The following is a 25,459-nucleotide window of genomic DNA, read 5'->3' as shown; positions in this document are numbered from 1 at the left end:
GAGGAAGAAGGCGAGGTGGCTTTCCGTTTGTTGTCGAGATAAACATGTCCTTGAGAATTTTTTTTTTTTTTTTTAAACACGGGAGTCTGGTGCTGCGTTGGGCGCAGTTCGCCTCAAAATGTATAAAAGGTCTTTGTCGTGCCACAAACGGTGGAGATAGAGAGTTAAAACATGACATGTATTCTTAGGTTTTGGGTAGAGTAAGTGCGTATTCACTGCCCCGAATTTCCTAGGAATGTAATGACTTAAAACGGGAAGTTGAAAGTTAAGGTATTCACCTCTAGACTACTCCTATTGGCTGTAACCTTGTTGAATTGGCATAAGTGCTGCTCGTTGCCTGAACCTGTATTATGCACTTATGAAACCTAAGTCTCTCTGCAAAAGAGCTAAATGCCTAAATTTAAGATGGAAAAAGGTTTCCGCTGTGTGGGGTTGCACTTGCTGCACAATGGACTGGGCGGATGTGCTTTAAGTCAGCGAATTTCCCAAACCCAATAAAGACACTGGTTCTGATTTAAAACAGGAAATCCTACCCCGAGGCAATGTTATTAAAATAATTCAATCAGGAGTCCATCTTCACTTCTCTCTCACTGACTGACTATGCAGCGAGAGCAGTATAAAAACAACAGCCGTGGTGCTCTGGGCGGTTACTGTTAGCCTCGATATCGGTGAGCTAAGAATATGGGAAAGGGGTCTATATTTAAGCAACATTTACCATCAACATTTACCGCATTTACCCTTAACATTTATGCTTTTTTTCTTTTCTTAAACTCAGTTTGTCAAGTTGCTTTTCGTGATACCTGAACTCACCTAATTTTCTAAAAATAAATATATAATTGTTGTTTTCGATTGTTAGTGAAAGTTAAGAAATCAATGCTGATTGAATGCAGACCAAGGCTGCCAGGTAAGCATGGCTCCACAGATCCTGTTTGGACACCGAGTCTCCGGAAGGTTCTATGCAGCACTTGAAGAAGCAAAACATTACATTACATAACATTGCAGGCATTTAGCAGACGCTTTTATCCAGAGCAACTTACATAACATTTTCATGGCATTTACATTGCATCCATTTATGCAGCTGTATATGTACTGAAACAATGCAGGTTAAGTACCTTGCTCAAGGGGACAACGGCAGTGTCCTACCCGGGAATTTAACCTGTGACCTTTAGGTTACAGATCCAGTTCCTTACCCATTATACTACACTGCTACCCAGCAAAACAACAGGAAGACAAAATTCATCAAAAATCAAATTTTTGAAGGCTTTCCCCCCCTTTTCTGCCAAATTCGGAATGCCCAGAGCTCGTCTCTGCCACTTTCCCCATCGACCCTGGGATGACTGATTGGCAAGTCCAGCTCAGGTAGACATGAATGGGAGGAAGACAGGCTGACCTATAGGGACCTGGCTGACCAGCAGTGACTGACTGAAGCCCTCTCTTTCCCAGGCTACGCTAGACCATCTCCCTGTATGCTACTGGCCACAGTCAGCACTGGCACAGTACTCGAGGCGTGGAGGGGGGAGATAAAGGGCTTGCTATTAAGAAACAAGTACATATTAAAGCAGTAATAATTATAATTATCTCAACAGCCCTCGGGTGGATGATTGGCGATGGTGGCTTTCCGACTGGTGAGTCAAAACTGAAGCGGTAAACAAGCGGGATCGTTGATTGGCCGAGAGCTCTCGTGACCATCCCCCCCGTTTCTCAGGCCTGTCGCGCTATTCGCTGTGGGTCATTCCGGACTCTTCATTGGTTGGTTGCGTGTCCACTCAGGCTTGGATTTGACAGGGCTTTTAGCTCAGCGAGCTCACCGAGCCCCAAAACCGGTCGCTGAAGCCGAGCGGAGTGAGGAGCGTTCGCAACGGGGCGGACCTGATCGGGGGTGTGACAGCATCCAGCGGTGCACGGCTTTTTTTTTGGCGGATTATGACATCCTGCTCTCCAAAAAAAGAAAAGGAAAAGGCAACAACAGACCTCAGTCTGTGCCAGAAAGAAACTGACCAAACCTGTAAACAAGCTCATTAAGTTCCATTATAAAGACCGTCCATTGTATTCATCTCTGTGGTGGAGTCTGCGTGTTCTCCTCGTGTCCGCGTGGGTTTCGTCCAGATACTCCAGTTTCCTCCCGCAGTCAAAAGACACTCAGGTAGGCTGATTGGAGACTTTAAATTGCCTGTAGGTATGAGCGTGTGAGTGAATGTTGTGTGTGCGCCCTGCGATAGACCTGTCCAGGGTGTATTGCTCCCTCTCGCCCAATGCATGCTGGGATAGGCTCCAGCACCCCCCTACGACCCTACCCAGGATAAGCTGGTGTACATAATGGATGGATGGATATTGATGCCACCGCTATTATGTAGCGGTGGTCTCCCGAGCTGAAACTGTCCGTTGGTGGCATGGCAACCCTTGACACTGTTTGCTCCCTCCTTGGAGTTTTTGCCTGGTACCCAGCCAACCTGAAACATTTCAAGAATATTCCGGAATATTCCGGTTAGACGCAGTCCCACTTGTTTGTTAGACAGTGGTCAGGCAAAAAAACATTCCTGAAACGGTTCCTGAAAATTCCCCAACCGTAATGATCGGGAAGGTTGAAGAGACTGAATTTGTCCTCATTCAAATTCTCCAAACAGTGGCAGAACAAATAAAATTCAATTACCAGTTATTAACAACAGTTGTATTAAAAACGTACAGATAATCATTATTGCCTCCTTGTGAGACGTAACACTGTGAGACTGCTTTTGTGAGGCTGCTTAAATGTCAGGAGGCGACTGTAAAATGGCAATACTTTTGATTTGTAAACAAATGAATTTGAATTAGCTGCTGCATAACTGCCACAGGCCCTGGCTGCAAATATCCAGAGAATCAATTATGCGTTTCTCATACACATGTCATAAAAAATGATTTTGTGTCATTACAAAATGTCGAATAAGAACACACCCACACACATACACACATACATACATATATGCACGCACACACACTCACACACACACTTCAGCGTAATGGCATTCAGGCAGTGGTCTGAATAAAACATTCGGAGGAGGTGTTGTTCTCTCGCGCGTCCTTTATCAGACACAAGAGGTGACGGCGGAAAGGTCTCCTCCGCGGCTCGGTGACGCATCTCCCCCCCCCCCCCCGCCCCTTTCCGGTCCCCGTGTCAAGAGGAATAGAAACCGCGCACCTGCATGTGAAGAACTTACTGGGTAACCGCGAGCGACCGAATTAACGGAATCGTCCCCCCTTTCTCCAGGATGGGGGGGTGGGTGGGGTTTACTTCAGCGTTGATCAGAACGCTGTGTTTGGACGACGGTAATTACGAACCACGATGAAGGCGGTTCGCAAGAGAGAAGAGAGGAAAGCGATTGCGTGCCGGTGTGTGCAAAGACCGGCCGGGTCATTTGGAGCGTTTCCCCCCCCCCTGCTCCCGAATGCCGTGATTGGCTGCTCTGCTGTTCCCTAGGGGGGGCGTGTCATAGTTGGTTGACGAGTCGGTTGAACTTAGCCCCTGAGCTTGCGCGAGAGAACTGCACATTATTATTATTATTAGACCCATTATTTTCCCCCGGAAATTATATATTTTCAGGCAAGGCCGCTCCCCATGAAATGCATTTTGCTCTGCGATTGGTGACGCACCTGCAATGCCGCATATCACGCAGGGTTGGCAAATCTCACGGTTTTGGCGGGAGACACGCGTTTGAGGTCTTGCGGTCTCACGCCGTCACACTACCCAAACCACATATCGACAAATAAAAAAAAATATTTGCAAACCAAAACTAATCTGGTTTGACCTGTGCTAAAACTGTAGCCTACCTTATATAATGACATTAAACCCGTGCTGCCTGTGGCGCTTGTAAATAAATATCCGACTCCCCGGCACATGGAATTTAATTTTCCAGTTGCCTGATAAGAATTTCATAAATGAGATGTGTGTGTACATTCCCTGTATTCTGTTTTCCAGCACTCCTGGTGTTTTCTTCTTTTTGAAATGGATGACAGCTATATGAAGCTTTCTTTTTTTTTTCCATTAAATAATTGAATAAATAAATTGTTATTGGCCTGCTCCGGGATATTGTCTCGTGTCAACGGTGCCGTCACGTCAGCTCCAGTCTGAACCGGTGGCAGGTGACTGGCTCAGCTCGCTTGCGCCCTCTGCTGGACGGTAGCAAGACTGCAGCCGCGAGCGCGAGACCGAACAGGCTGCCCCTGCGTAGTTGCGCGCTCTTGGCTACAGAGCTCCGATCCGATCTGCGCTTCCACAGATTTCTCTCTCCATCTGCGTCTGCGAGCGCTCGGCAGAGGTCAGAGTCTCCGTATGCTCGTGTAGTCATTAATTCGCAAGCTGTACATCCCAGTCTGTTTGCGTTTGCTTTCGCGAGAGGGCTGGTTTTCGCTAACTGCGCCCGGCCTCTGCGCTTCTCCTCTCTTTTTCCCCGTCTCGTGCCCTTCCCCTCCCCCCCCCTTCCCCCCCCCCACACATGAGCTGTAGGACGTCTGTTGGCTCCAAGCTGGACATCTCAGTTCAAAGTCAGAGCCCTCAAGGTCGTCTGTTCGCTTGTCTCTTCACCTCTACACAATGAAAGGCTGTCATGTTTTCTATATATCCTTTATTTAACTGGGTAAAAGTCTCATTGAGATTAAAATCTCTTTTTCAAGAGTGACCTGGCCAAGAAAGCAGCATTCTAGGCCTTCCTGGTTAATTAATCATGCGACGTGAGGACCGGCGGTGTCCGAGCCCACGGGTAAGCCCACTCTAGGCCCTTCTTTTATGGCCTTGTGCATTGTGGGCCAGAAGCTGGAATCCCATACGGTGTGTATGCCCTACTCACTGCCTGCCCTCAGACTGCCACTTGACCAGGTCAGATTTCCCACTCGCTCCTCTTGAAAAACCCTACTGCTGAAAAAATACATTTCCCACAATGCTTTTGGGTCCATTATTGCTTAATAATGACTTATAAGGTCATACTGAAGGAGCCTTCAGCTCACGAGGAATCTTCACTCCGACCTTTCCTTCGGTGCGCAGGTCGTGACATTTTGATATTTCGCTCTTGAGTCTATCGTTTAGCCTCTTAACCAGTTTGGTCATCTCAGTCAGACCGGGTCAAAGGTCGCTAAAAATCATTAAATGAAGACTTACCATTGCTGCCAAAGGTAAACAAGGCAGCTGTATTGTCCACCTAGACTGTAGCGAGCATCGGGCGGGAATTAATTGTCATTGTCTAAGATTCATTTTTTATCTTGTGTTCTGTTGTTTGGGTGATGGTTTTCTTTTTCACTGCCATAGGTTGCATTTGGAAGCAGCTTGAAGAGATGCCTGTTGAGCACTGCCAAAAGGAGCACATGCTTTGACATGAACACCCACCTGACCTTATATATATTGTTCTATTGAGCTCTTCAAGGTGGCTGTGCATCTTCTTCCATTCAGAAGGACAGTCACACTTCAGGTGACCGATCCAGTGCCCCTTCCTAATTGGATAGCATTTAGCTTTGCTTTTTTCTTTTTCTTTTTGGAAGTTGTTTCTTTCTTTCTTTTTATAACATCACAAGCATTTCTGGGCCTTTCTTTCGGTCCTTCTCCTTTGAAACAAAAGCCATAAAGTATGCCGAACCATCTGCTCTAACCAGGTTCCAACCTGCTTGAGTTCATAAAAAATAAAAAAAACAAAAAAAACTGTAAAGGACAAAAAAAAAATGAAAGAGGGGATTTATCTGAGATTTGTAGATTCTGGGTACGGGGGGTGGGGGGTTCTGGGGGGGGGGGCAAAGCTTTGTACTGTAAGTCTCGCTTGGCACCACGGTCGGTTTCCCTCGATGCCAGCGGTCCTGTGAGGTCTGTGCCCACCTGTCCATGCCGTGGGCGAGCCTCCTTCACCGGGCACAGGATCCACGCTGCCAGCGTGAACGAAGTTCGACTCCGCGGCCCCAAATGGCGTCCAGGAAGTCGCCCGCGGGTCTCTGACCTTTCCGACTGGGTTTCATCCCGTCGCCCAATCCCCCCTCATTCTCAGGATCGAGAGGGTAGCTTCCGCTGTTTTTTCCGCTGTGTCATTATCGATAATAACGCCCGTGACGTCCCTTATCGGGCGGTGTCACTTTCAAGGGTAAAACGAACCTTCGCAAATGCGAGCGGAACCGCGGAGAGGAATCGGATATAAATACAGTACGTATTACATTACGCTGCAGAGATAGCGCCTGCGCTCGCTTCCATAGCCCGCTAAAAATAAAGAATAGATTTCATTAAATCTAGGAGAGGAGGGAGGCGGGGGGGGAGATCTTGATCTGGAGGTAAGATATGAGAAAAAGAGGACGTGTTAATGAATCTGGGAATAATTCTGGTCTTCCGCTACGCCGGGCTCTCTCCTGCCGGTATACACGCAACGGAGAGAGAAACACGCAAGTTCGTCCCTGACGTTACCTCGCCAGACCCCTCAGAAGCAGGGGGGGTTTCCCTGGCGACAGCGCTCACGGAAGTGGGGTGCGGCTTAAAATGGCCGAAACGCCGCTCTCGACTCGGTGGGGCTCTCCCGGGTGCAGTAAATCCACCCTTTTTCGCGGAATTGGCGCCAGCGCAGCCTCCCCTGCGCGCGCTTGCGCACCCGCTATCTGTCCCTTCGCGTGGGGGAAACGGTGTTTCAGAAGCGAGAGAGCGTCGCTGTAAAGGTTCTTGACCGGGCCGGTCTGTCCCTTCACGCACATCTCAGCATTTCTCCATCCCCCTTCTCCAACTTTTTCATGCTTACTCATGAAAACAAATCGGGCATCTTTCAGGGTGAGATAGATGCCAGGCAGAGCCAGTGAGATGGATGCCGTTCTGCTGTACAGATGTATTTAACGTATTCTGCCTGAATGTAAGCTGAAGGAGGGAACATACTGCATGTGATAATTAAATGCAAGAGACTGAGACCAGCTTTTGAAATTTCTCTAATTGATTATTAGGACATGAAATGAATAAATTATGTATGCGTTGTTAATATATTCTTCTGGTATAGACCATAAGATAATATGAAAATGCAGTATACATACATTTAGTGTGTGTTTGTTTACCATGTGTGTGTGTGTGTGGGAATGTGTGTGTGTGTTTATATAAGTCTCAAGCACAGTGGCTATAATATGAAACATTGATCTGCTTATTCATTACAGCCCTCACTTTGAACCCTAAGCCCTGTGACGAGGTCTCTGCAGCGGAGAGCGGGATTCTGAGATGGAATGCGCTGGAAAAGCCGTGGGGTCTCTGAGCTTGTTGACTAATCTACCTGCGATTCGCTGGGCTCCCCCTGGGGGAGGGGGGGTGCAGATGCGGGGGTAAGAACCTGCCTAGACCCCCCCCCCCCCCAGATCGATTTCATTCATAACAGTGAATGCCCCCCCTCTCACCTCAAATGAGCTGTCGCCAAGGGCATGTTTGTGTTCCTTACTTTTCTGTGGAAGGATGTATTGTATTGATCCGGACCACATTTAGTTATTTAATTAGATGTGGAGAAAGGAGGCCAAAATGTATTATGTATGTGACTGTATAGAGGAGGGTACAGGGCTGCCCCCCAGAGCTTTTGGGGACATAAGCAAAATTGGAAGCATTTTTTTTTGGGGACCCCCCTTCCTTTTCATTCGATTGTGGACTGGGAAGGGGGAGGGGGGTTATTTAGAACTGTGGTTGTAAGTTAAAAAGTGGTCCTTTTGCGGGAGGAGGGGCTTTGTGCGCTGTGCGTATCTGGCATATAGGACTGTGACTGGGCTTGTGAAAGCTTCCCCACCCCCCGCACCCCCCCCCCCCCCCCACCCCCCTCACCCCAATGTGTGGGCCTGGGAGGATGTAAGGATCGCAGCCGACAGCAGTTCTGAGCCAGGAGGCCAGCGGTACCGCTGGCTTTCATTCTCCTCCTCTAATCAGAGACCGGCTTACACCTGAGACGCCAGGTGACTGCGGTCTCCGGCCAATCGGTGAGATAATGACCCATCAGGTGGACGGGGAAAAAACTGCCGGTCGCTGCTGGCCCCCGGAGATAAGTCCGCGGCTCAGACCCGCCGTAGTCCGCGGCAACCCCTGTCAGAATCGGGTTACGGCGGTATTGAGCGTGGCGTTTGTCCTCCTCCTCCTCGCGGTTCTCCTCTGTTGGGGTTGCCAGCGCGTGACCGGCATCCCTCCGGAGAGCCCTGTTTGTTGACTCGGGGGTTCTGCGGGGTTCTGGTCCGGCCGTGTCTGTGGGGAGAACCGCCGGCCCGCCGCGGGCCCCGGCCCGTCTGCCGCGGTTACGGTGATGGTACCGGAGAGGAGGGGGAATTTTCGGAGTCTGAACCCCCCTGCCCCCCTCTCTCTCCAGCGACCGCTGCTGTGTACAAAAACAGTGGAGCAGAATGCAGAGTGAGCGGCTGCTCTGGTGTTTCTCAGACTCACTGTCTGCATCGGAGATGACGGCCTTGCCTTTTCATTTCTTCTGTTCTTAAATTGTATTAGGTCTTGTGTCTGTATGGTTGTGAGCGTCATACATTTGGTTTGAGTGCATGTAACAGCAGACAAATGGCTTTCATTACCGCTGGCTGCTGTGTCTGTGTGTGCGCGCGTGTGTGTGTGTGTGTGTGTGAGAGAGAGAGTTCAGTCACCTGGCTGGCCTCACACACAAATGTAAATCAGACAGTTTCAGTGGGCATAGACCCAGGGTACCCACGGGTAACCTGTAACCACCGCAGTGACAGGGGGCCACCGCACCCCTCAATCCTGGCCCCGCCCTCCTCCCGCTCTCCCGCTCTCCCGCTAGCCCGTCCTTCACCCGACCGCCTGATTAATGCCGCTCATTTAGCGCCAGCGGAACGTGCCGGAAAGGCCCGGCGGCTCTCTGAGAAATGAAGACGTCCTAATCGGCGAAGCGGACAGGCCGTGCGACACGGGTCTCCGTGATTAGATCAGATCGCTAATACAAAACGCTGTCACTCCTAACCGATAATGTTACAGAGGCGTCCTGCGGCTAACGAGCGGCCCTTCCCTTCCCAGGCCCGTGATTGGTTGGGAAGTAATGGAAACTGTTAGCGGGGGCTGCTGGATGTGGAAAAGGGTTCGGCGGCTGTGGCATGCAAGAAGGGCCCTGTGGCAGTACCTCTGGCGCTGAGTTGGGCACGCTCCTAAGCGTTTAGAGGGGGGGTAGGGGGGCATGCAGAGCTCTGCGGGGCCTAGGCTGCGCAGTTGGTGGGTTAGCTTACAGAGCTCTGCGCAGCCGGTGGGTTAGCATACAGAGCATACTGAACTCTCTGGGGCAGTGACTGCGCAGCTGGTGGGTTAGCATACAGACCTCTCCAGACCCGTGACTGCGCAGCCGGTGGGTTAGCATACAGAGCTGTCCGGTGCAGTGACTGCGCAGACAGACGGTGGCCATACAGAAGCAGCCGCGCGCGGTAGGCTAGCCGGGAGGACGCTTCCCCGGGGCGGACGGCTGAGCGGACACAATAAAAAACGCGCGATTACGGCAAAGCGCCTTTATGGGACAGGTGGCCCCGCCCGAGACCCGTTTCACTGATCACAAGGCAGCCCGGCGGAACAGGCCGACTGGAGGCGTGTTGACAGGGCGTCAGATAGCTTAATCTTCAAAAAAAAAAAAATGCTATCTCGAAATCTTCTTCAAAGCGGGAAAGGTAAAGGGACTGTAAGCTGGTGTTCAGACTCCCTGGAAGCTCTGCTGTTCTCTTGGAGGGCTTTCTGAAGTGCAGACTTTGTTCGGTGATCCTGCGGCTTGAGCACTAGAGTCACTGCTTCCGACAGGACTGGCACAGAGATTCCCTGACCTATGCACAAATACTGCTAGACTACGCATTCACGCACACACACAGTCGCACACACACACACTCACACACACGCACATCAGACCTGAGTCAATTATATGAAGTAACATGTATTGTTGATATCTGTGATGGAAGATGTGTTGTTAATATCGGTGAAGTAAAACGGATTGTTGATACCAGTGAAGTACCGTGTATTGGTGAAAATACTCAGGGATGAAATTTAAATTCTCAGGGATCTGCAGGAATGTCGACAAACCTGCATTGGAAGTTTCAACTATTTAAAATACATATCTGACCCAGATATCTCTCTCACACACACACTTTCTCTCTGTCTCTATCTCTCACACACACTCTCTCTCTGTCTCTATCTCCCACACACACACTTTTTCTCTGTCTCTCTCTCACACACAAACTATCTCTCTGTCTCTCTTTCTCACACATATTGCCCTGTTGGGGGATGGGGGGGGGGGGGGCAGGGGCGAGGTCAATCAAAAAAATATGGTTGATCTGCGACGAGGGTTTATTTTTATTTATATATACTGTATATTGAATGTTTGTGGTTTGATAATGTGTGTATTTGTTTTGGTCCTTTTTTATTATCACTATTTTAATTTTTTTTTTTTAAATCTTCATTCTCGTGTAATGAATTGACAATGATGGGGCATCAAAGTCTCTCTCACACTCTCTCTTTCTCACACACACACACACACGTTCCCTCACTCCACTGAGGCACGCAAGCGTTGGGAGAGAGAGAGAGAGAGAGGGGAGAGAGGGAGAGAGAGAGTGTGTGAGTGAGTGAGAAAGAGAGAGAGAGAGAGAGAGAGAGAGAGAGACCTTCACAGCGAAGCGCGGCGGTGGCGGCGGGCGCTAGTTAATCATCCATTTCAGACACGTCCCCGGCGCTGTTCCCCGCTCCAGGTGAGCGCCGCTTGCGTCGCGGTTCCCCGTCGCCTCCCGCTGGCCTGCCGCTCCCTCCGTCTTTTTATATCCCCGCTAATGAAAGCCATCTGTCCTCCGCCGCGTCGGGCGCGGTCGCGAGCGAACTCCCGAGAAACGCCCGCATGACCCCTCCGCGACCCCGCCGACCTCGCATCACGAACAAGAGACACCCCCCACCCCCCCGCCCCCCACCCCCTCGACATACACCCCTCTGATAATTCCAGCTTAAACCAGCCTGAGCTGTGTTTTTCTACCCTTCTGGCTGGGTTTAGCTGGTCGACCAGCTTGTTCACCAGCTGAACAGCCTATAGCCAGCTAGTCCACTCTACCAGATTAATGAAAAGAACTTAGTGTTTGCGCGTCCAACTGGCACCGTCAGCGGCAAGGCCAAAGAATGAGACAAAGAGAAAATAAAGAACACCCACACTCCAGCAAACGCTCCATTAATCCTCCTCTGTGATACCTTAACCAGTTTTAACCGGCTTTAACCGGCCACAGACAAGCTTTTAACCAGCCTTGACTTGCTCAGACTAGTTTTTAACCTGCTTTGACTGGACACAGACTAGCTTTTAAGAAGCCATGACCTGCTAGAAGTGTCGAAAACGCACCTTAAAACCAACTTAGAATCCCGGCTGGACTAAGCTGGAATTTTAAGCAGCTCAGGGTTAAGTGAGCATGCACCGTTTCCCCCCAAACAAAGACGCCAGTCTTGCTTATAGAAGCGAACTCTTTTAAGTCTGAAAGAAAAGTTTATATAGTAGGTAAAAAGAAGGAAGCTCTGTTTACCCTGTGAGTGAGTGAGGGTGGTGGCGAGGGAGGGTGGGGGTCGTGGGGGTGGGGGGGAGGCAGGCGGTCCGTGCTCTCCACTCTAAAGTGGCCACATTGATTGCCTTTTTGCCTCTATTGATTTGGACCCTTTTAAAAGCGGCGCTGTAATAAAAAAAGGTTTCCTTTCCTGTCACTCACCTGTCAGTCCTAATCACGCTCTCGGGGCCCGGCTTCTCCCGCCCGTCACTCCGGCGCACCTGTCAGTCTCCCTGTCCCCCGGTGCCCGCGGCCCGGCGCTTTCCGCAGCCGCCTAAACTCCGGCAAGGCCCCTCGGAAGAAGAGTAACCGGCGGCAACCTGCGCTTCTTTACCTGTAACGCATCTTACCTGAGCGATCCTAGCACGGCGTCCTACGCAAAGGTCACTGTAGAATTTTAACCATTCCACTACTCTCCGCTTTAAATTCTCTCGTTCTGTCACAGGTACATTCTAACACAGCTATTAGTTTATATCACAGCATATCTTTTTATGGCAATACATTACATAAACATTTTATTTGTATGTCCATCTCTTTATCTCTGCCTTGCGCTCTCTTGGAGAGCCATGGAGGATTCTGTGAGTGCAGGTTTAACAGTCATGTACAATCATGAAGGACACAGCATTAATGCAGCATCTCAACTCCAAAAGCCTGTGACCTCTTCATATAGGAGAAAAAATGTATTGACTTGACTCTGGAGCACAGTTACAAACTTCCCGTAAACTTCTGTGACTTGACTTTGGAGTAAGGTTTAAATTCTGTGGTTCAACTGAGGTGTTAAATCCTGTGACTGAAATTCAGAGGAGGGCATACATTCTGTGTGACTCAACTACAGAGAAGGTATGAATGTGGTGACTAAAGGTGGCTTTGGAATAGGTCATTTTCTGTGACTTGGCTTCAGAGCAGGGTGTAAAACCTGTGACTTGGCTTCAGAGCGGGGTGTAAAATCTGTGACTAGGCTTCAGAGCAGGGTGTAAAATCTGTGACTAGGCTTCAGAGCAGGGTGTAAAATCTGTGACTTGGCTTCAGAGCGGGGTGTAAAATCTGTGACTAGGCTTCAGAGCAGGGTGTAAAATCTGTGACTAGGCTTCAGAGCAGGGTGTAAAATCTGTGACTAGGCTTCAGAGCAGGGTGTAAAATCTGTGACTAGGCTTCAGAGCAGGGTGTAAAATCTGTGACTTGGCTTCAGAGCAGGGTGTAAAATCTGTGACTGCTTCAGAGCAGGGTGTAAATTATGTGGCTCTGCTTCAGAGCAGGGTGTAAAATCTGTGACTAGGCTTCAGAGCAGGGTGTAAAATCTGTGACTCTGCTTCAGAGCAGGGTGTAAATTATGTGGCCTCATTTCTGAGTAGACGTATATTATGTTTTAGAATAGGTCTGCATTCTGTGACTCAGGATTACAGTGAATTTGCTGCGATTCACTTCACCGATCATCAAAAAGGATTTTCCGTTTCATTTATTCTCTCCAAAGACAAACCCTTTAATAGCAGCTACTCACTTCACACACATTTTTTTTTCCCTTTCAAAATCATCAAAGCGCCCTGACATTGTTAATACTGTATCTGAATATTTAATGCGTTCCCTTGATTTTAATTAAATTTCATTTCCCTCCGTGTACCTTGACAGTTGGAAGCCAGATACTTCTGTCGCCGTTCTTTGTACGGGTCGCCCGTTTATTGAAGTTGTCCGGTTAATTTTAATTTGTCAGATCAGACAATAGACACCGGTGCCATAATACCCAGTGGTCTGACTGGGGTGGGCGTTCCTCTTTGTCTCCACAGATACTGAAAGAGTACAGGGACGAAGACTGGGACATCGGCGACATCATCCGCACTCTGACCAATAGGAGGTCGGGAGAGCCCTCCATCGCGTATGCCGAGAGCCACGACCAGGTTGGTTGACACGGCTGTCGATCAGCGTGCAGCTGGGAGGGGGAGGAGTCTGCGTGAAGGGAACCGCACCACTAATTTTCAAGCAGGTGTCAACGAGAGGTGTCAGGACAACGTGTTTCAGAACATATGGAGAGGAGGGAGAGTAGCTTTAAAAAAAAATTCTAATGCGCTGATCTGTCAAGAAATTAAAATATCAAATCTGTTTATAATCCTCGGAGATCAGCGAGGTGCGGAATAATTATTCACACCGAAGTTTGTTTAGTAGACAGCAAATTATTTCTTGCGGGAGATTTGTTGCACTGCAGACAGGAACTCCAATTAAACCTGCCTGGTTTACTGGAAGTCCAGGGCTGAAGGAGAAGCTCTGTGAGCTGAGCCAAGCTCACTTATCCAAGACCAAAAGGCTCTGCTCTGGAGAACAGGAACTCAGGCCGGACCCTGGGCCTCGCGTGCCTCATTATCAATCAGCTATCTGAGGGCCGTCTGTTTTGCACAGTGTCGTTTGGTGTGGCTGACGAAACGCTGCGCTTGATTTGTAATTTTCACACACTTAGAAGTGAAATGTTTTCCAGAGAGATTGTGCTTCGCGCTTCTGGTCCAGTGGTTTCGTCCCGGTATGGTTTAAACAAGCAGATTTCCATTCGGTGTATGGAACGTGTAAAACACTGGCGAAGATTAATACGAAAACCACATGTAAATCAGTATTCCTGCTGTCTGCGATCTGTTATTATCACTGCCATTTAAAAATCAATTGTATTTACACGTGCAGGAACTTCTCATCAACTGAGATAAAATCGGCATGCCAATAGGATATTTAAATCTTTATCTTGAAAGACAGCGTTTGCAGCCATCTCAGTGTTTCACTGCTTCCATGTCCCATAGTTCATTGCGTCTTTATTTAAGCTGTCTGTGAGATCTTGGTAAAAGTGCATGATGGGAATCGTGTTAAAATCGAAAGACCGGTATTGCTGAACACAACAGAACTGTGCAAATGGTCACTTTAAAAGCTTCTTAAGAGGAATTGAAGCTACATTTGGTATGCGTTCCTACCACAGTAGCCACAGGCATTAATGAAAAGAGGTGAATATTTCTTCAGCTCTAATAAGCTAATAAACTGTAATAAGCTAGATCAAGGGTTTTCAACCTGTTTGATCCCGGGACCTCGCCCTGGCTCAGAGGCATTCAGGATACCCCCATCACAAGTGATATTATTTTTAAAAAAAGGTTTTATATTTCGAAATATTTTCCCAAATTTATTAAAAGTCATTGGCAATCCATATCAAAGACTGGCCAGGGAGACCCCCTACTGTACCTTCAAAGACCCCCCGCTGAAAACCCAGGAGCTAGATTATTCATCTGTCCATTCATTATGTACACCTGCTTATTCCTGGTCAGGGTCACGGGGGGTGGTGGAGCCTATCCCAGCATGCTTTGGGGCGAGAGGCAGGAATACACCCTCGACAGGTCACAGGAGCTAGATTATTATGGACTGTAATGAGTGACTCACCCCAACTCATTCAGGCGACTATCCAAAGCAGTCTTGGTGAGAGGGAGTGAATTTGAGAAAAGGGTTGCTAACGTCTCCGGGACATCTGTGCTCTCACCACCCCCGCCCCCCCCCCCCCGTCAGGCACTGGTGGGGGACAAGTCTCTGGCCTTCTGGCTCATGGACAAGGAGATGTACACCAACATGAGCCGCCTGGACCCCATGACGCCCGTCATCGACCGTGGCCTCCAGCTCCACAAGATGATCCGGCTGCTCACGCACAGCCTGGGCGGGGAGGCCTACCTCAACTTCATGGGTGAGTCGGGGGGCGGGGGGGGGGGAGATGGCGCTGCGGTATTATGACGGATTTTCAGGGGCTGGCCTTTTAACTCAAAGGTTGCAGGTTCGAATCCCTAGGACTTAAAATGCCATGTCTGCTTTAAGGCGCCTGTATGCTCAAAAGGAAGGTATTTTAAATTTTCTATGGTGTGTGCGACCCCCCCTGAGCAAACTGTTCACATGCAGTTCAGGGACAGCCCACCAGACTGCAGACCTCCCTCCATTTGCAATCGGTCCATCCGAATATCACATGGTTGCGCCATTTTTGATTGGCCAGAGAGCATGGAGTGACACAAAACTAAGAACGTGGAACTTGTATTGAGTGCACTGACAACGGTGCTTGGCGGCAGGTTTGCCGGTGGTTCGCTTTTGAGAAAAAGTTGGAACGTCATTTGGAGTATACTGCCTGCTTTACCCTTGAGTACCTTGCCTTGGCGCATAACTTGAATTGCTTCAGTAATAATGAATGAGCCGACAAATGGATGAATGTGTAAAACTGTGAGCTGTCGGTCTGGGTTAGGGCATCTATTGACCAAACGAGTGAATAAACAAGAGCGGGGAAACCCGCCAGTGGGGGGGTTTCCAAAAAAGCACGTTTAAGTACGGCACGTGAGGACATCCTGTGTAAACGTACTTGTTGCCCCCCGCCCACACACCTACCCCCCCCCCCCCCCCCGAGTGAACTGTTCTGAAGCAGGTGTGTGGGCGGGGGTCAACAAGTGCGTTTACACAGGATGTCTTCACGTTCTGTACTTTAACTTGCTTTTTTGGAAGCTTCCACTGGCAGGTTGCCCTGCTCTTGTTTATTCACTCCTTTGCTCAATAGATGCCCTAACCCAGACCGACAGCCCACAGTTTTACATATTTACCCAGTTGTCCGTTCATTGTAAAGGAACTTGTTGCCCCCCGCCCACACACCCAACCCCTCCCCACCACACCCCACCCCCCCCATGTTGTGAGGTTGTTGTGCATTCGCAGGATCTGTATGTTCCTCGGGGAACGCGGGGAGGAACGCGGCTTTCTCTGGGTCTCTGCCACAAAATCAATTACACTCCAGCCGGCTGACATCCCCGGCTGTGCTCACGCAGGGCGGAGCGTCGTCTGTGATGAGTTTGAGGGCCGCTCATTGATTGATTTGGGGATGGGGGGGGTGTGTGTGGGAGGGGGGGGTTTGGGGTGGGGTCCTGGGACTCGTTAAAGACCAGACGGGCCTGGCGGTAAAGGGGCTGACCGGGGGGCTCGTTAAACGGCGGAACCGGTGACGCATGGCGGGGAGGGGCGCAGGGATTGGTTAACGAGTTAACGAGGAGCGGATTGGGCCCGGCTGTGCGCATCGTCCGCCTCGGCCGTCGGAGCGAGGAAGCGCAGGCTGGGCCGGCCGTGGCTCTGTAGCGCCACCCGGTGACGAGCACGTGTACTCACCCAAACTGCAACTTTAACGGGGACTAACAGTGAGGGCCGCCACTCGCCCCCCGTACGATAGCATTTGGACATTGGCGAACGCTCTTATGATTTACACCGCTTACATTTTAAAGCCGGGGTCCTGAGTCTTATCCAGAAAGGGCCGGTGTGGCTACAGGCTTTAGTCTCAACCAAGCAGCCACGCACCTGATTCTACCGATTCTGCCTTATGGTACGCACTTATTCTACATCGCTTTGGATAAAAGCATCTGCCAAATAAATGTAACGTAATGTGATGTACTTTTCAAGGTGCTTAGCAAAGACTCTAATGGTAGATTAGAAGAAATGAGGTGTGTGAACCGCTCTGTTGGAACAACAGCTGCCACCGAGAACGGCCCTTTCTGGAGGACCCCTGGCTAAAGGGCCAGGCATCAAGCGCTGTTTTTTGGATGCTGCTGCCCACAGCTCGATGCTATCCCCTCTAGCCCCTGTAGAGAATCTCGGGGCCCTCAGATTTCGGAGGGAGCCGCTGGTTGCTGGGGGGACTGCCGTCTCGTGAGTACCCCCTCTCGAGGTAAAGGGGGGGGGGTCTCAACGTCGCACAGCGTGACATTGACTGCGCAGCTCTCCGTCAGACGGAGAGAAAGTCTTCATTCGGAACAGGGGGGAGGAGCCCGATTGATTGCTTGGTCGGCACGCTGGCTCCACGCCGAAACGCTGATGTGTTTTTAAACACCCCGTGAGGGGGAGGGGGGGGGAGAGGGGGGCAGGGGTGAGTGCGTGGGAGGGGGGGAGCGGGGGTTCTACCTGTGTAATTCTGTTCCATTACCTGCGTGTCAGTCAGTCCTCAGTGGAGCAGGGAACGCAGGGAGCAAAAAAAAACTCAATTTCCCAGCGTACCGGAGAAATGGAAAAGCACTGTGTCAATAAAGTGAAGGAGGCTTCGGTGGGGGTTCCATTTTAAAACGCATACATTTCGTCTTTTTTTCCTCTCTCTCTCTCTCTCTCTCTCTCTCTCCCTGGGAAGCAGAATTCAGATTTTTCTTTTTTCTTTTTTTCTTTTTGAGTAGGCAGTGGGGGGGTTTACAAATCCACCAAGTGTGATGACACGCATTGGGAAAGGGCAAATAGACTTTTCTTAAAGGGGGAGAAAACATATTTGTCTGCCTGTGAAGAAACCGTGACAGTGTTAGCCTTTATCAAAAGAGATGGGTGTTTCATGTGCTTCTGAAGAGAAACCGATGGTTAATCTGTTAATGGAGGAATTTGTGATGAGATCCGGAGATTGGCCTGGGAGTGGTTGCCTAATAAACGCAGGGTCTGTGCTCTTTGATGTCACAGAGAAGAGCCCATGCAAACATTAAATTACATTACAGGCATTTAGCAGACGCTCTTATCCAGAGCGACTTACACAACTTTTACATAGCAGTTACACTGCATCCATTTATGCAGCTGTATATGTACTGAAGCAATGCAGGTTAAGCACCTCGCTCAAGGGTACAACAGCAGTTTCCTACCTGGAAGTTGAGCCTGTGACTTTCAGGTCACAAGACCAGTTCCTTACCCATTATGCTGCACTGCCGCCCCAAACAGATCGTGTGGCGTCCGAAATGCAATGTGCAATAACAAAAAGAAAAGTACAGCGTGTGTTTTGACACAATTCAAGGTTTCTGTCCGCCTGAGTAGACTCTATATCCATTATTGATGCTTAACGTTAGCCTGGATAAAAGCCTCCTATTACGCTTGGTTGGTCGTTTTTGTGAGGTACGCCAAAAACAGTAATTAAATAAAAGGCTCAAAATGTTCCCCCATCCCTCAGAGGCTGACAGACACCCTCTGTTTTTTTTAATTGTGTGGGGGGGACGGGTGCTCTTCGAAACGCATCTGAAGGAACATTGGGGATAATGGAGGAGGAGGAAAGGGGGGGGGGGGGGGGGAGGGTGCCCCCCCATCACGGCCGTGGTGTCAGGCCACGTCGATGGGTAAACGGGGGACGGAGTCGTTCGTCGGGTTGCGAATCGCGAGCAGGCCGCTCGGGCGAGGGGATCGATCGGACGTGCCGAGCGGGAGGAAGCCCCGCCTGCAGGAACCGCCGTTTCGCCTGACCCGCACGAAACTTTCCGCACCCTCCTCGAGACCCTTCTGGAATATCCTTCTCCGTATTTTCGCACAAACGTACCGCTGTGAAATATCTTTACGCTACACCGCAGGTGTTTTACTCAAGCGATTTGCGCAGCGTACGCTCTCTAATCGCCATGGAGAAATAGCGGATCCCCTCCGTCGCGGCCCCTTGTGACTCCCGCGTATCGCCGTGGTAACGACGGATCTGGTCCGACGCCGCTCGGTTGCTCTGACACGGTGGCGGGGTTTTTGAGAAGTGTTTTTTTTTTTTTACTGCATTCTGAGAGTTTGGGGGCAGGGGGGTGGGGTGCGGGGTGTGTGTGTTCGCGAGCAGAAGGTCGGGCCGCGGCGAGGCGGATCTGCATACAGTAGGTGTTTGCGCAGGGCTGTCGGATCAGAGGACACCCGCCATCGATCTCGATCTCCGGCTGCCCCGGTTCGTTTAAACAAACACCATCGATCCCACCCCCGGCGCTCGGTGCTAATTACTGGCGAGCGTCCGGGCCGCGTGTCCGCTCTCTCTCGAGGCTCTGTACATACCGCCATGTTTACCAGCTCCTGGGACGAGGCTAAAAGGGTGCATCTCAGCCTGGAAAACTCCATAGAGCAGAAACCGCTAAATCTACAGTACACGATGTCCATAATCAGGTCATTACTGGGATACACTCGCCCCAGATATCGTTTTAACTGCCTGTTCTGAAGCCAGAGACCTTACGCAAAATGGAACCGGCTGAAGAAGTTTTTGGAAATTTGAGCTTGCGTCTAGTTTCTGAGCTATGTACATCACTTGTTGTACGTCGCTCTGGATAAGAGCGTCTGCTAAATGCCTGTAATGTAATGTAATGTAATGTAATGGTAGAGTTGGTGAGCTTATGACACTGGTAGCCTGGGGGTGCTTGATGCCTTGTTGGAAGGGACTATTGCTGCGACAGTGTGGGACCCCGTCCTAAATACAACGTACCCAAATCACAATCGGTGGAAGCCAATTCCTTCCCACCTCTGCAAGTCACAGTTGGTTAGTGGTTCCTTCCCAACACTGTAAGTCACAGTTGGTTAGTGGTTCCTTCCCAACACTGTAAGTCACAGTTGGTTAGTGGTTCCTTCCCAACACTGTAAGTCACAGTTGGTTAGTGGTTCCTTCCCAACACTGTAAGTCACAGTTGGTTAGTGGTTCCTTCCCAACACTGTAAGTCACAGTTGGTTAGTGATTCCTTCCCACCACTGAAGGTCATAGTCAGCTAGATGACATAGCCAAAGCTGGGGTCTGTGATGTTTAGGCAGTAGGATCGGGCCTACGTTTGTGGGAAGCACCTTTACGGTATTCACTGGTCCACTCAGGGTCCCACAGATGGCTTCTGTCCACCCGATTTTCTGACTGCCCTTCAAATCATATCCGCTAGCTTGACGCTAGGTATAACAGCTAGCTTCGCTCAATGGATGAAATATACACAAAAAAATTTTTGTATTTTTTTTAAATTTGTGCTTGTCTCTACAATTGACTCAGATTCGTCTGTGCGGTAATTGATATTCAAGTTCTTGCGCTGTTTTTCTGACCTTGTTAGACGCACTTATAAATCAGCCAAAGGCCACATGGAAATTAAAATTAGGGAAGCGTTCACATGTCAATCACAGGGACTGCGAGACTGAGGAAGGGTGCTTATTTACGTCTCCTCCTCTCGTTTATAAGAGGATAACCACATCCCCATGTTTGTTTTTGTCTCTTGATGGGAATCGTGGGGCATAATTTCCAACTTCGCATTTTGGCACAGCTAGACTAATTTCCGTTTTGGAAGCTTTTCAGCAGACAGTGTGCGGAATAGGCGAGGATTCAGTTAGACGCTCTCGCATAAAAAGTTGATTCAAGCTTAATGGAGGGAAGAGATGACAGATTAAATAGTTGTTTATATATAATAACAACTTGTGTTATTTATATTCATTTCATAAATATGGAACTGACAGTTGTGCATGTTATGTACAGGACCATACATTTGCTCAACTATAATCTGTGTCCCAATGTCCAAAGGAACAGAGCACACAAAAAAACAGGAAAACTAATGAATAAATAAATCAATAAATAAATGATGTGTCATTACACTTTCTAACATACAGTATCTTGTTTTTTCCAGCGCTACCTTTCCAAAATTTGAGACGAGAGATAATTGCGTGTTGCTATCCACATCAGGAGTCAGGACTGGTCAATTAAGAAAAAAAGTAACAAGTTCAATTTGTTAATTTAAAAATTGTCAAAGAACATAATATTTTTCATTATTATGACAATTTCTTGATTTGACTCCACTGAAATGGAATTGATGCCAACTCTGGTCTGCATGGAAAAAATATTCATTGTTCTTTGCCATTTGAAGAAACCACACAATAATAATAATTAGCAAAAAGCAATTACTCTCTATAATTCGCTCTAAATCACGATCAGTTACTCTCCTTAAGGTAAATTCTGATTTCTCCCCGGCTTTTTTCTCATTAATCTTTCCTCTCCACTCAGCTTTAACGCGAAAGCATTTCATTTAATCCACATTATGCTCATCGCCTGTTGTTCGGTTTGATTGTTTCTGCACCGCGAGAGCAGGGCGTGTTTCCAGAATGTTCTGACATTGTCATCCTAGACTGATCGGTGAGACCTTTAATAATTTCGGCTCCGTTGTCGCTGATGAGCTCATTTCTAACTTGGAGAAGAAGAAGAAGAAAAAAAACAAGTGTAATTAAAAAGAAAACAAAATATATAATGTTTTCAAATAAAAATAAAAAAAAACTAGATGAAGTAATTAATATGCTGCAGTATTGGTGATCAGTATCTCTCACAACACTTCATAGATAGTGATTTAGATGTGTTTTAGATTTGCCTACATGTCTCATGTCTTTGCCTACATGAATAACCTTCTGGACTTATACTCTGATTGTGGCTGTAAGCAAGCCGTCCCTGTACACTGTATTTATTCTCCTTTCCCTAGCCCGAGCTGCTTTGCATTTGCTGCTTTACAGAGCCTCAGCTGTAAAGACTGCGGAATATTCGCATCCATAAATCACGCTCTCACGCTGAATATGGCGGCGTTCCCGACAAAGCGAATGTTACCGTGAAATGGCCTCGAGCGAACGCTCGAAAATACCGTTCTCGTGTAAATAAGAAATAGCGGTAATGACGTTTGTGACAATTCCTTTTGTGACCGGGTGTGCTTCGGTGAGAAGTTGTGAATAGCGGTGAGGCTAACGCGTTAGCGCGGAGCTGAATGAGACGCGGGCTATTGAGCTACGTGCTACCGTGGCCTTGGAGGTTATTGTCCTGCTGGTAGCCACGGTTTCTGAACGGCGTGAACGACGGAAGAATCGAAAATGAAAGGAGACCGTGTTCCTCTCTCGCCCCCTCACTTCCCTTCATAAGTCCCAGGGGGGTCCCCTCTCCACCTCTCCCCCCCCCCTCGACCCAACGATCGGAGACGTGCTCGGCGAGGAAACGAGGCTAGCTCGTTAGCTGCATCGGCGGTCGTCGCCCCCGCGGCGGCCGGGCTTCGAAGGGAAGCGCGCGCGTCGCTCGCCGCTAACGTGCTAACGTGGAATGACCTCAGCGGCGGCGGTTAGCCGATAATGAGGGTCCTCCGGATCAAAGCTCCACCGCGTCCGGGGGGGGGAGCTTTGCTTTGGACCCCAATATCCGACCTCTCGCTGAGACAGACGGCGTGTTTGTTCTGGATGTTCCGCTCGGCCGAGGAGATGAAGTGTGGAGCCCCACCCTGTTTTGCTGCCCCCCCCCTCCCCCCTTTATAGCAGCTGGTTCTGTACAGATGCTGAAGAAACGCCTGTCCTATGTTTTTCACATCAGCTTTCTGTGACTGTACAGAGGTTAGATCTGTGATGTCGTTAATCATCACAGATCTGACATCTGGACAGGCGTTCAAATGAGCAAAAAGGTGGCTTTTGCTTGGCTCTGATTTAAAAAAAAAAAGAAAAGTTTTTTAAACTAACTTTTTCTCTTCAATATGGAGTTGACAACTGTCTCAGGTTAATACTGTGCCATTTACCTAATGCCTAATACTGTGCCATTTACCTAATGCCTAATACTGTGCCATTTACCTAATGCCTAATACTGTGACATTTATGTAATGCCTAATACTGTGCCATTTACCTAATTCCTAATACTGTGCTGTTTGTTAATACTGTGCCACCGTACAAGAGGCAGTGTGTTTTGAAATGTGTCCCTTTCCACGGTGTTACACCACAGGCCGCGCGGTGTTAGCGGAGAGGGGAGAGACAAAGACCTCGCAGGCCACAGCTGCTGGGCTGCGGGCTCCTGGCCGCTGTTGCCGGGCGGAACCCGATGCAGCAGTAACCGGAGGAAGGAAGCGCTGCCAAATTACACCGACCTTTCACCCCCGACAGGACGGGCCAATCGCGCGCCGCCGCTGGGGAACTGCCGGGGTGTCCGTGATTAGCGATTTGGCGGGGGCCGGGGGCCCTCCGTGTCGGCACTGTTGGGTCAGCGCTGTGACAAGCACCTTTTCTTAACGACCCCGCCACCTCAGTAGCCTATTGGCTACTTTGTTGACGTTAGCATTCTTTATGCTTTTCCCCATAAGGAAGTGTAGAACGGCCGGTTTTGTCTTCACCGATTCGATTCGGTTTTATTTGTGTAGCGCTTTCTGCGGAGACGCTGTCACAAAGACGCTTCACAGTGGAAATACAAAAGCACTCGTTTCTGCATTCTGCGCTGTCCTCACATGCTTCGGAGGAGATACTAGCATGCGCTGTCTTCTCTCCTCTCCCCTCTTCTCCTCACCCCTCTTCTCCTCTCCTCTCCTTTCCCCTGCCCTCCTCTCCTCTCCTCTCCCCTCCTCTTCCCTCTCCTCCTCTGTTATCCTCTCCTCCACTGACAGTCACACCACAGTTCCCAAGTCAGGCCCACACACAGACAGCAGAGTAAGATGATTAATGTGAAGATCAATCAGTAGACTTGCAGTAGCTCGATCGACCAGCAGGGGTCGTTGGTGCACAATCCGATGCGATCGTCCCAGCCAGCTGAAGCCCCTCACCCCCCCACCCCCACCCCCCCATCCCTTAAAAAGCAGCTGTCTACCCCATGTGACGACTCACAATTGGCTCAACTGCCACCCTACCAGGCTGCCAGCCACAGTTGGCACTGGCACACTCCCGATTCAATACCAGACCATGGGGCCCATCCATACACTACAACAGTGCCTGAACAGTGCCCAGAACCCCATTATATGTACACTCTGTGTCTGTTGCTTTTTCACAGACAAACACACGTGCTCATACACACACACACACACACACACACACGGGTGCACGCGCGCACACACGCTCATGCTCAAAACATTTTTATAAATGAAATTGGAAAAATCAGTAAAAAAACAAAAATGTTATTTGATGTGGTCAGTGAGTAAATGCACAGTGGGCAATCAACTAGATACACTTTAATGGTGCTACTGCCTCATTATAACTTTTACATCTAACTCGTAGTAACTTTTCAAAAAGTTCCCTTTTGCCTAACAATCATTGGCTATTGTTATTTTTTTGTGAATCTGTGAAATCAAGAGCTTCATTATGTTGAAATAAAATAGCGCAGGGGTGTGTTGTTGCACTTGGTAGTGCTCAGAGGACCAGAAAAACAGCACTTAATTAATAAACATTTCCCAACGGTATTAGCTGACTGTGACCGTGACAGCTCTGAGAAACCTCTAAAAGCGGTCGTTCCTGTTTAGAAGGGAGGCAAAAGGGACGTGTTTGTTCGGTGTTTAATGGAATTTGAAAGAACTGGCACATCTCACCTAATGCACACGGGACTCATTGGCTGTGTTCCATAGATGTGGAGCTCCAAAGTTACTGAGAAGAAAAAACAGGCCCCAACCCCCCCATCCACTCTTCCTCAGTTTTTCTTATAGACCACTTATTCTCTCTCTCTCTCTCTCTCTTCCCTCTCTTCTCTCTCTTTTCCTCTCTCTCACTCTCTCCCTTTCTCCTCTCTCTCTTCCTCTCTCCCCTCTCTCTCGCTCTCCCCCCTCTCTCTCAAACTCTCTATTGCTCTCTCAGAGCAATTAATGCCTTTTTCATCGCTGCAGTCATTAGTTAATTTTGTTTTTCCTTCCCGCGATGCCAGGTTCGCGAGTGCACTCTTCCGTAATCAGGGCATTGTCGTGTGTAATTGTCACTCAAGATGGTTTCCTCGCTTGCTTTGGAGTAACTTCGGCGCTGGAAAAACCGAACCACCTAAATAAATGGCGCATTGATGTCCGTGCCCCGCCCGGGTATTTTGCTGGAGGTGCAGGGTCTTAAATTACCCCCCCCCCCCCGCTGGAGGCTGGAGTGCAGCGAAATATTCCTGCTCCCCTCTGCTCGAGTTTACCGTGGGAGATGTGTCTTTTGCGCTCGACAGGCACGCTTCTGTAAATAAATTCATCAAAGTGTGTTTTCTTCCTACTGCGACCTACGCCAGTGGTACTTTAGCTGTCTCTGTGAAAGGTTCTTCCAAGAGCACAGGAAGAGGCTGCTTCTGAGTTTGACGGCTGGGCGCTTTCATTTATTTATTTATTTATTTATTTGCGCGATAACCTTGTCTCTGTATAAATGCGCTGTAATTGACGGTGATTAAGCGTCTTCTTAATTCGCGAAGGGGAGGCTCAGTACGAGGTGATGACATCATTTTTGACATGCTGTCCAAGCTGGTTGCCAGACACAACACTGATGATGTAAA

General features: G+C 49.1%; 1 protein-coding gene across 1 annotated transcript in view; it reads left to right on the top strand.

Annotated features, from left to right (window-relative positions):
* LOC135264030 (1,4-alpha-glucan-branching enzyme-like) overlaps positions 1-25,459 on the top strand; it is a 151,559-nt gene that overhangs the window by 84,097 nt on the left and 42,003 nt on the right. Inside the window, exons 11-12 of the mRNA XM_064352604.1 lie at positions 13,284-13,394; positions 15,025-15,196. Coding sequence (XP_064208674.1) covers positions 13,284-13,394; positions 15,025-15,196 — 283 coding nt within the window. The remainder of the gene's footprint in view (positions 1-13,283; positions 13,395-15,024; positions 15,197-25,459) is intronic.

The sequence above is a fragment of the Anguilla rostrata genome, chromosome 9, assembly GCF_018555375.3.
Source record: "Anguilla rostrata isolate EN2019 chromosome 9, ASM1855537v3, whole genome shotgun sequence".
In the NCBI taxonomy this organism is placed as follows: domain Eukaryota; kingdom Metazoa; phylum Chordata; class Actinopteri; order Anguilliformes; family Anguillidae; genus Anguilla; species Anguilla rostrata.
This window is presented reverse-complemented; position numbering and strand designations above follow the sequence as displayed.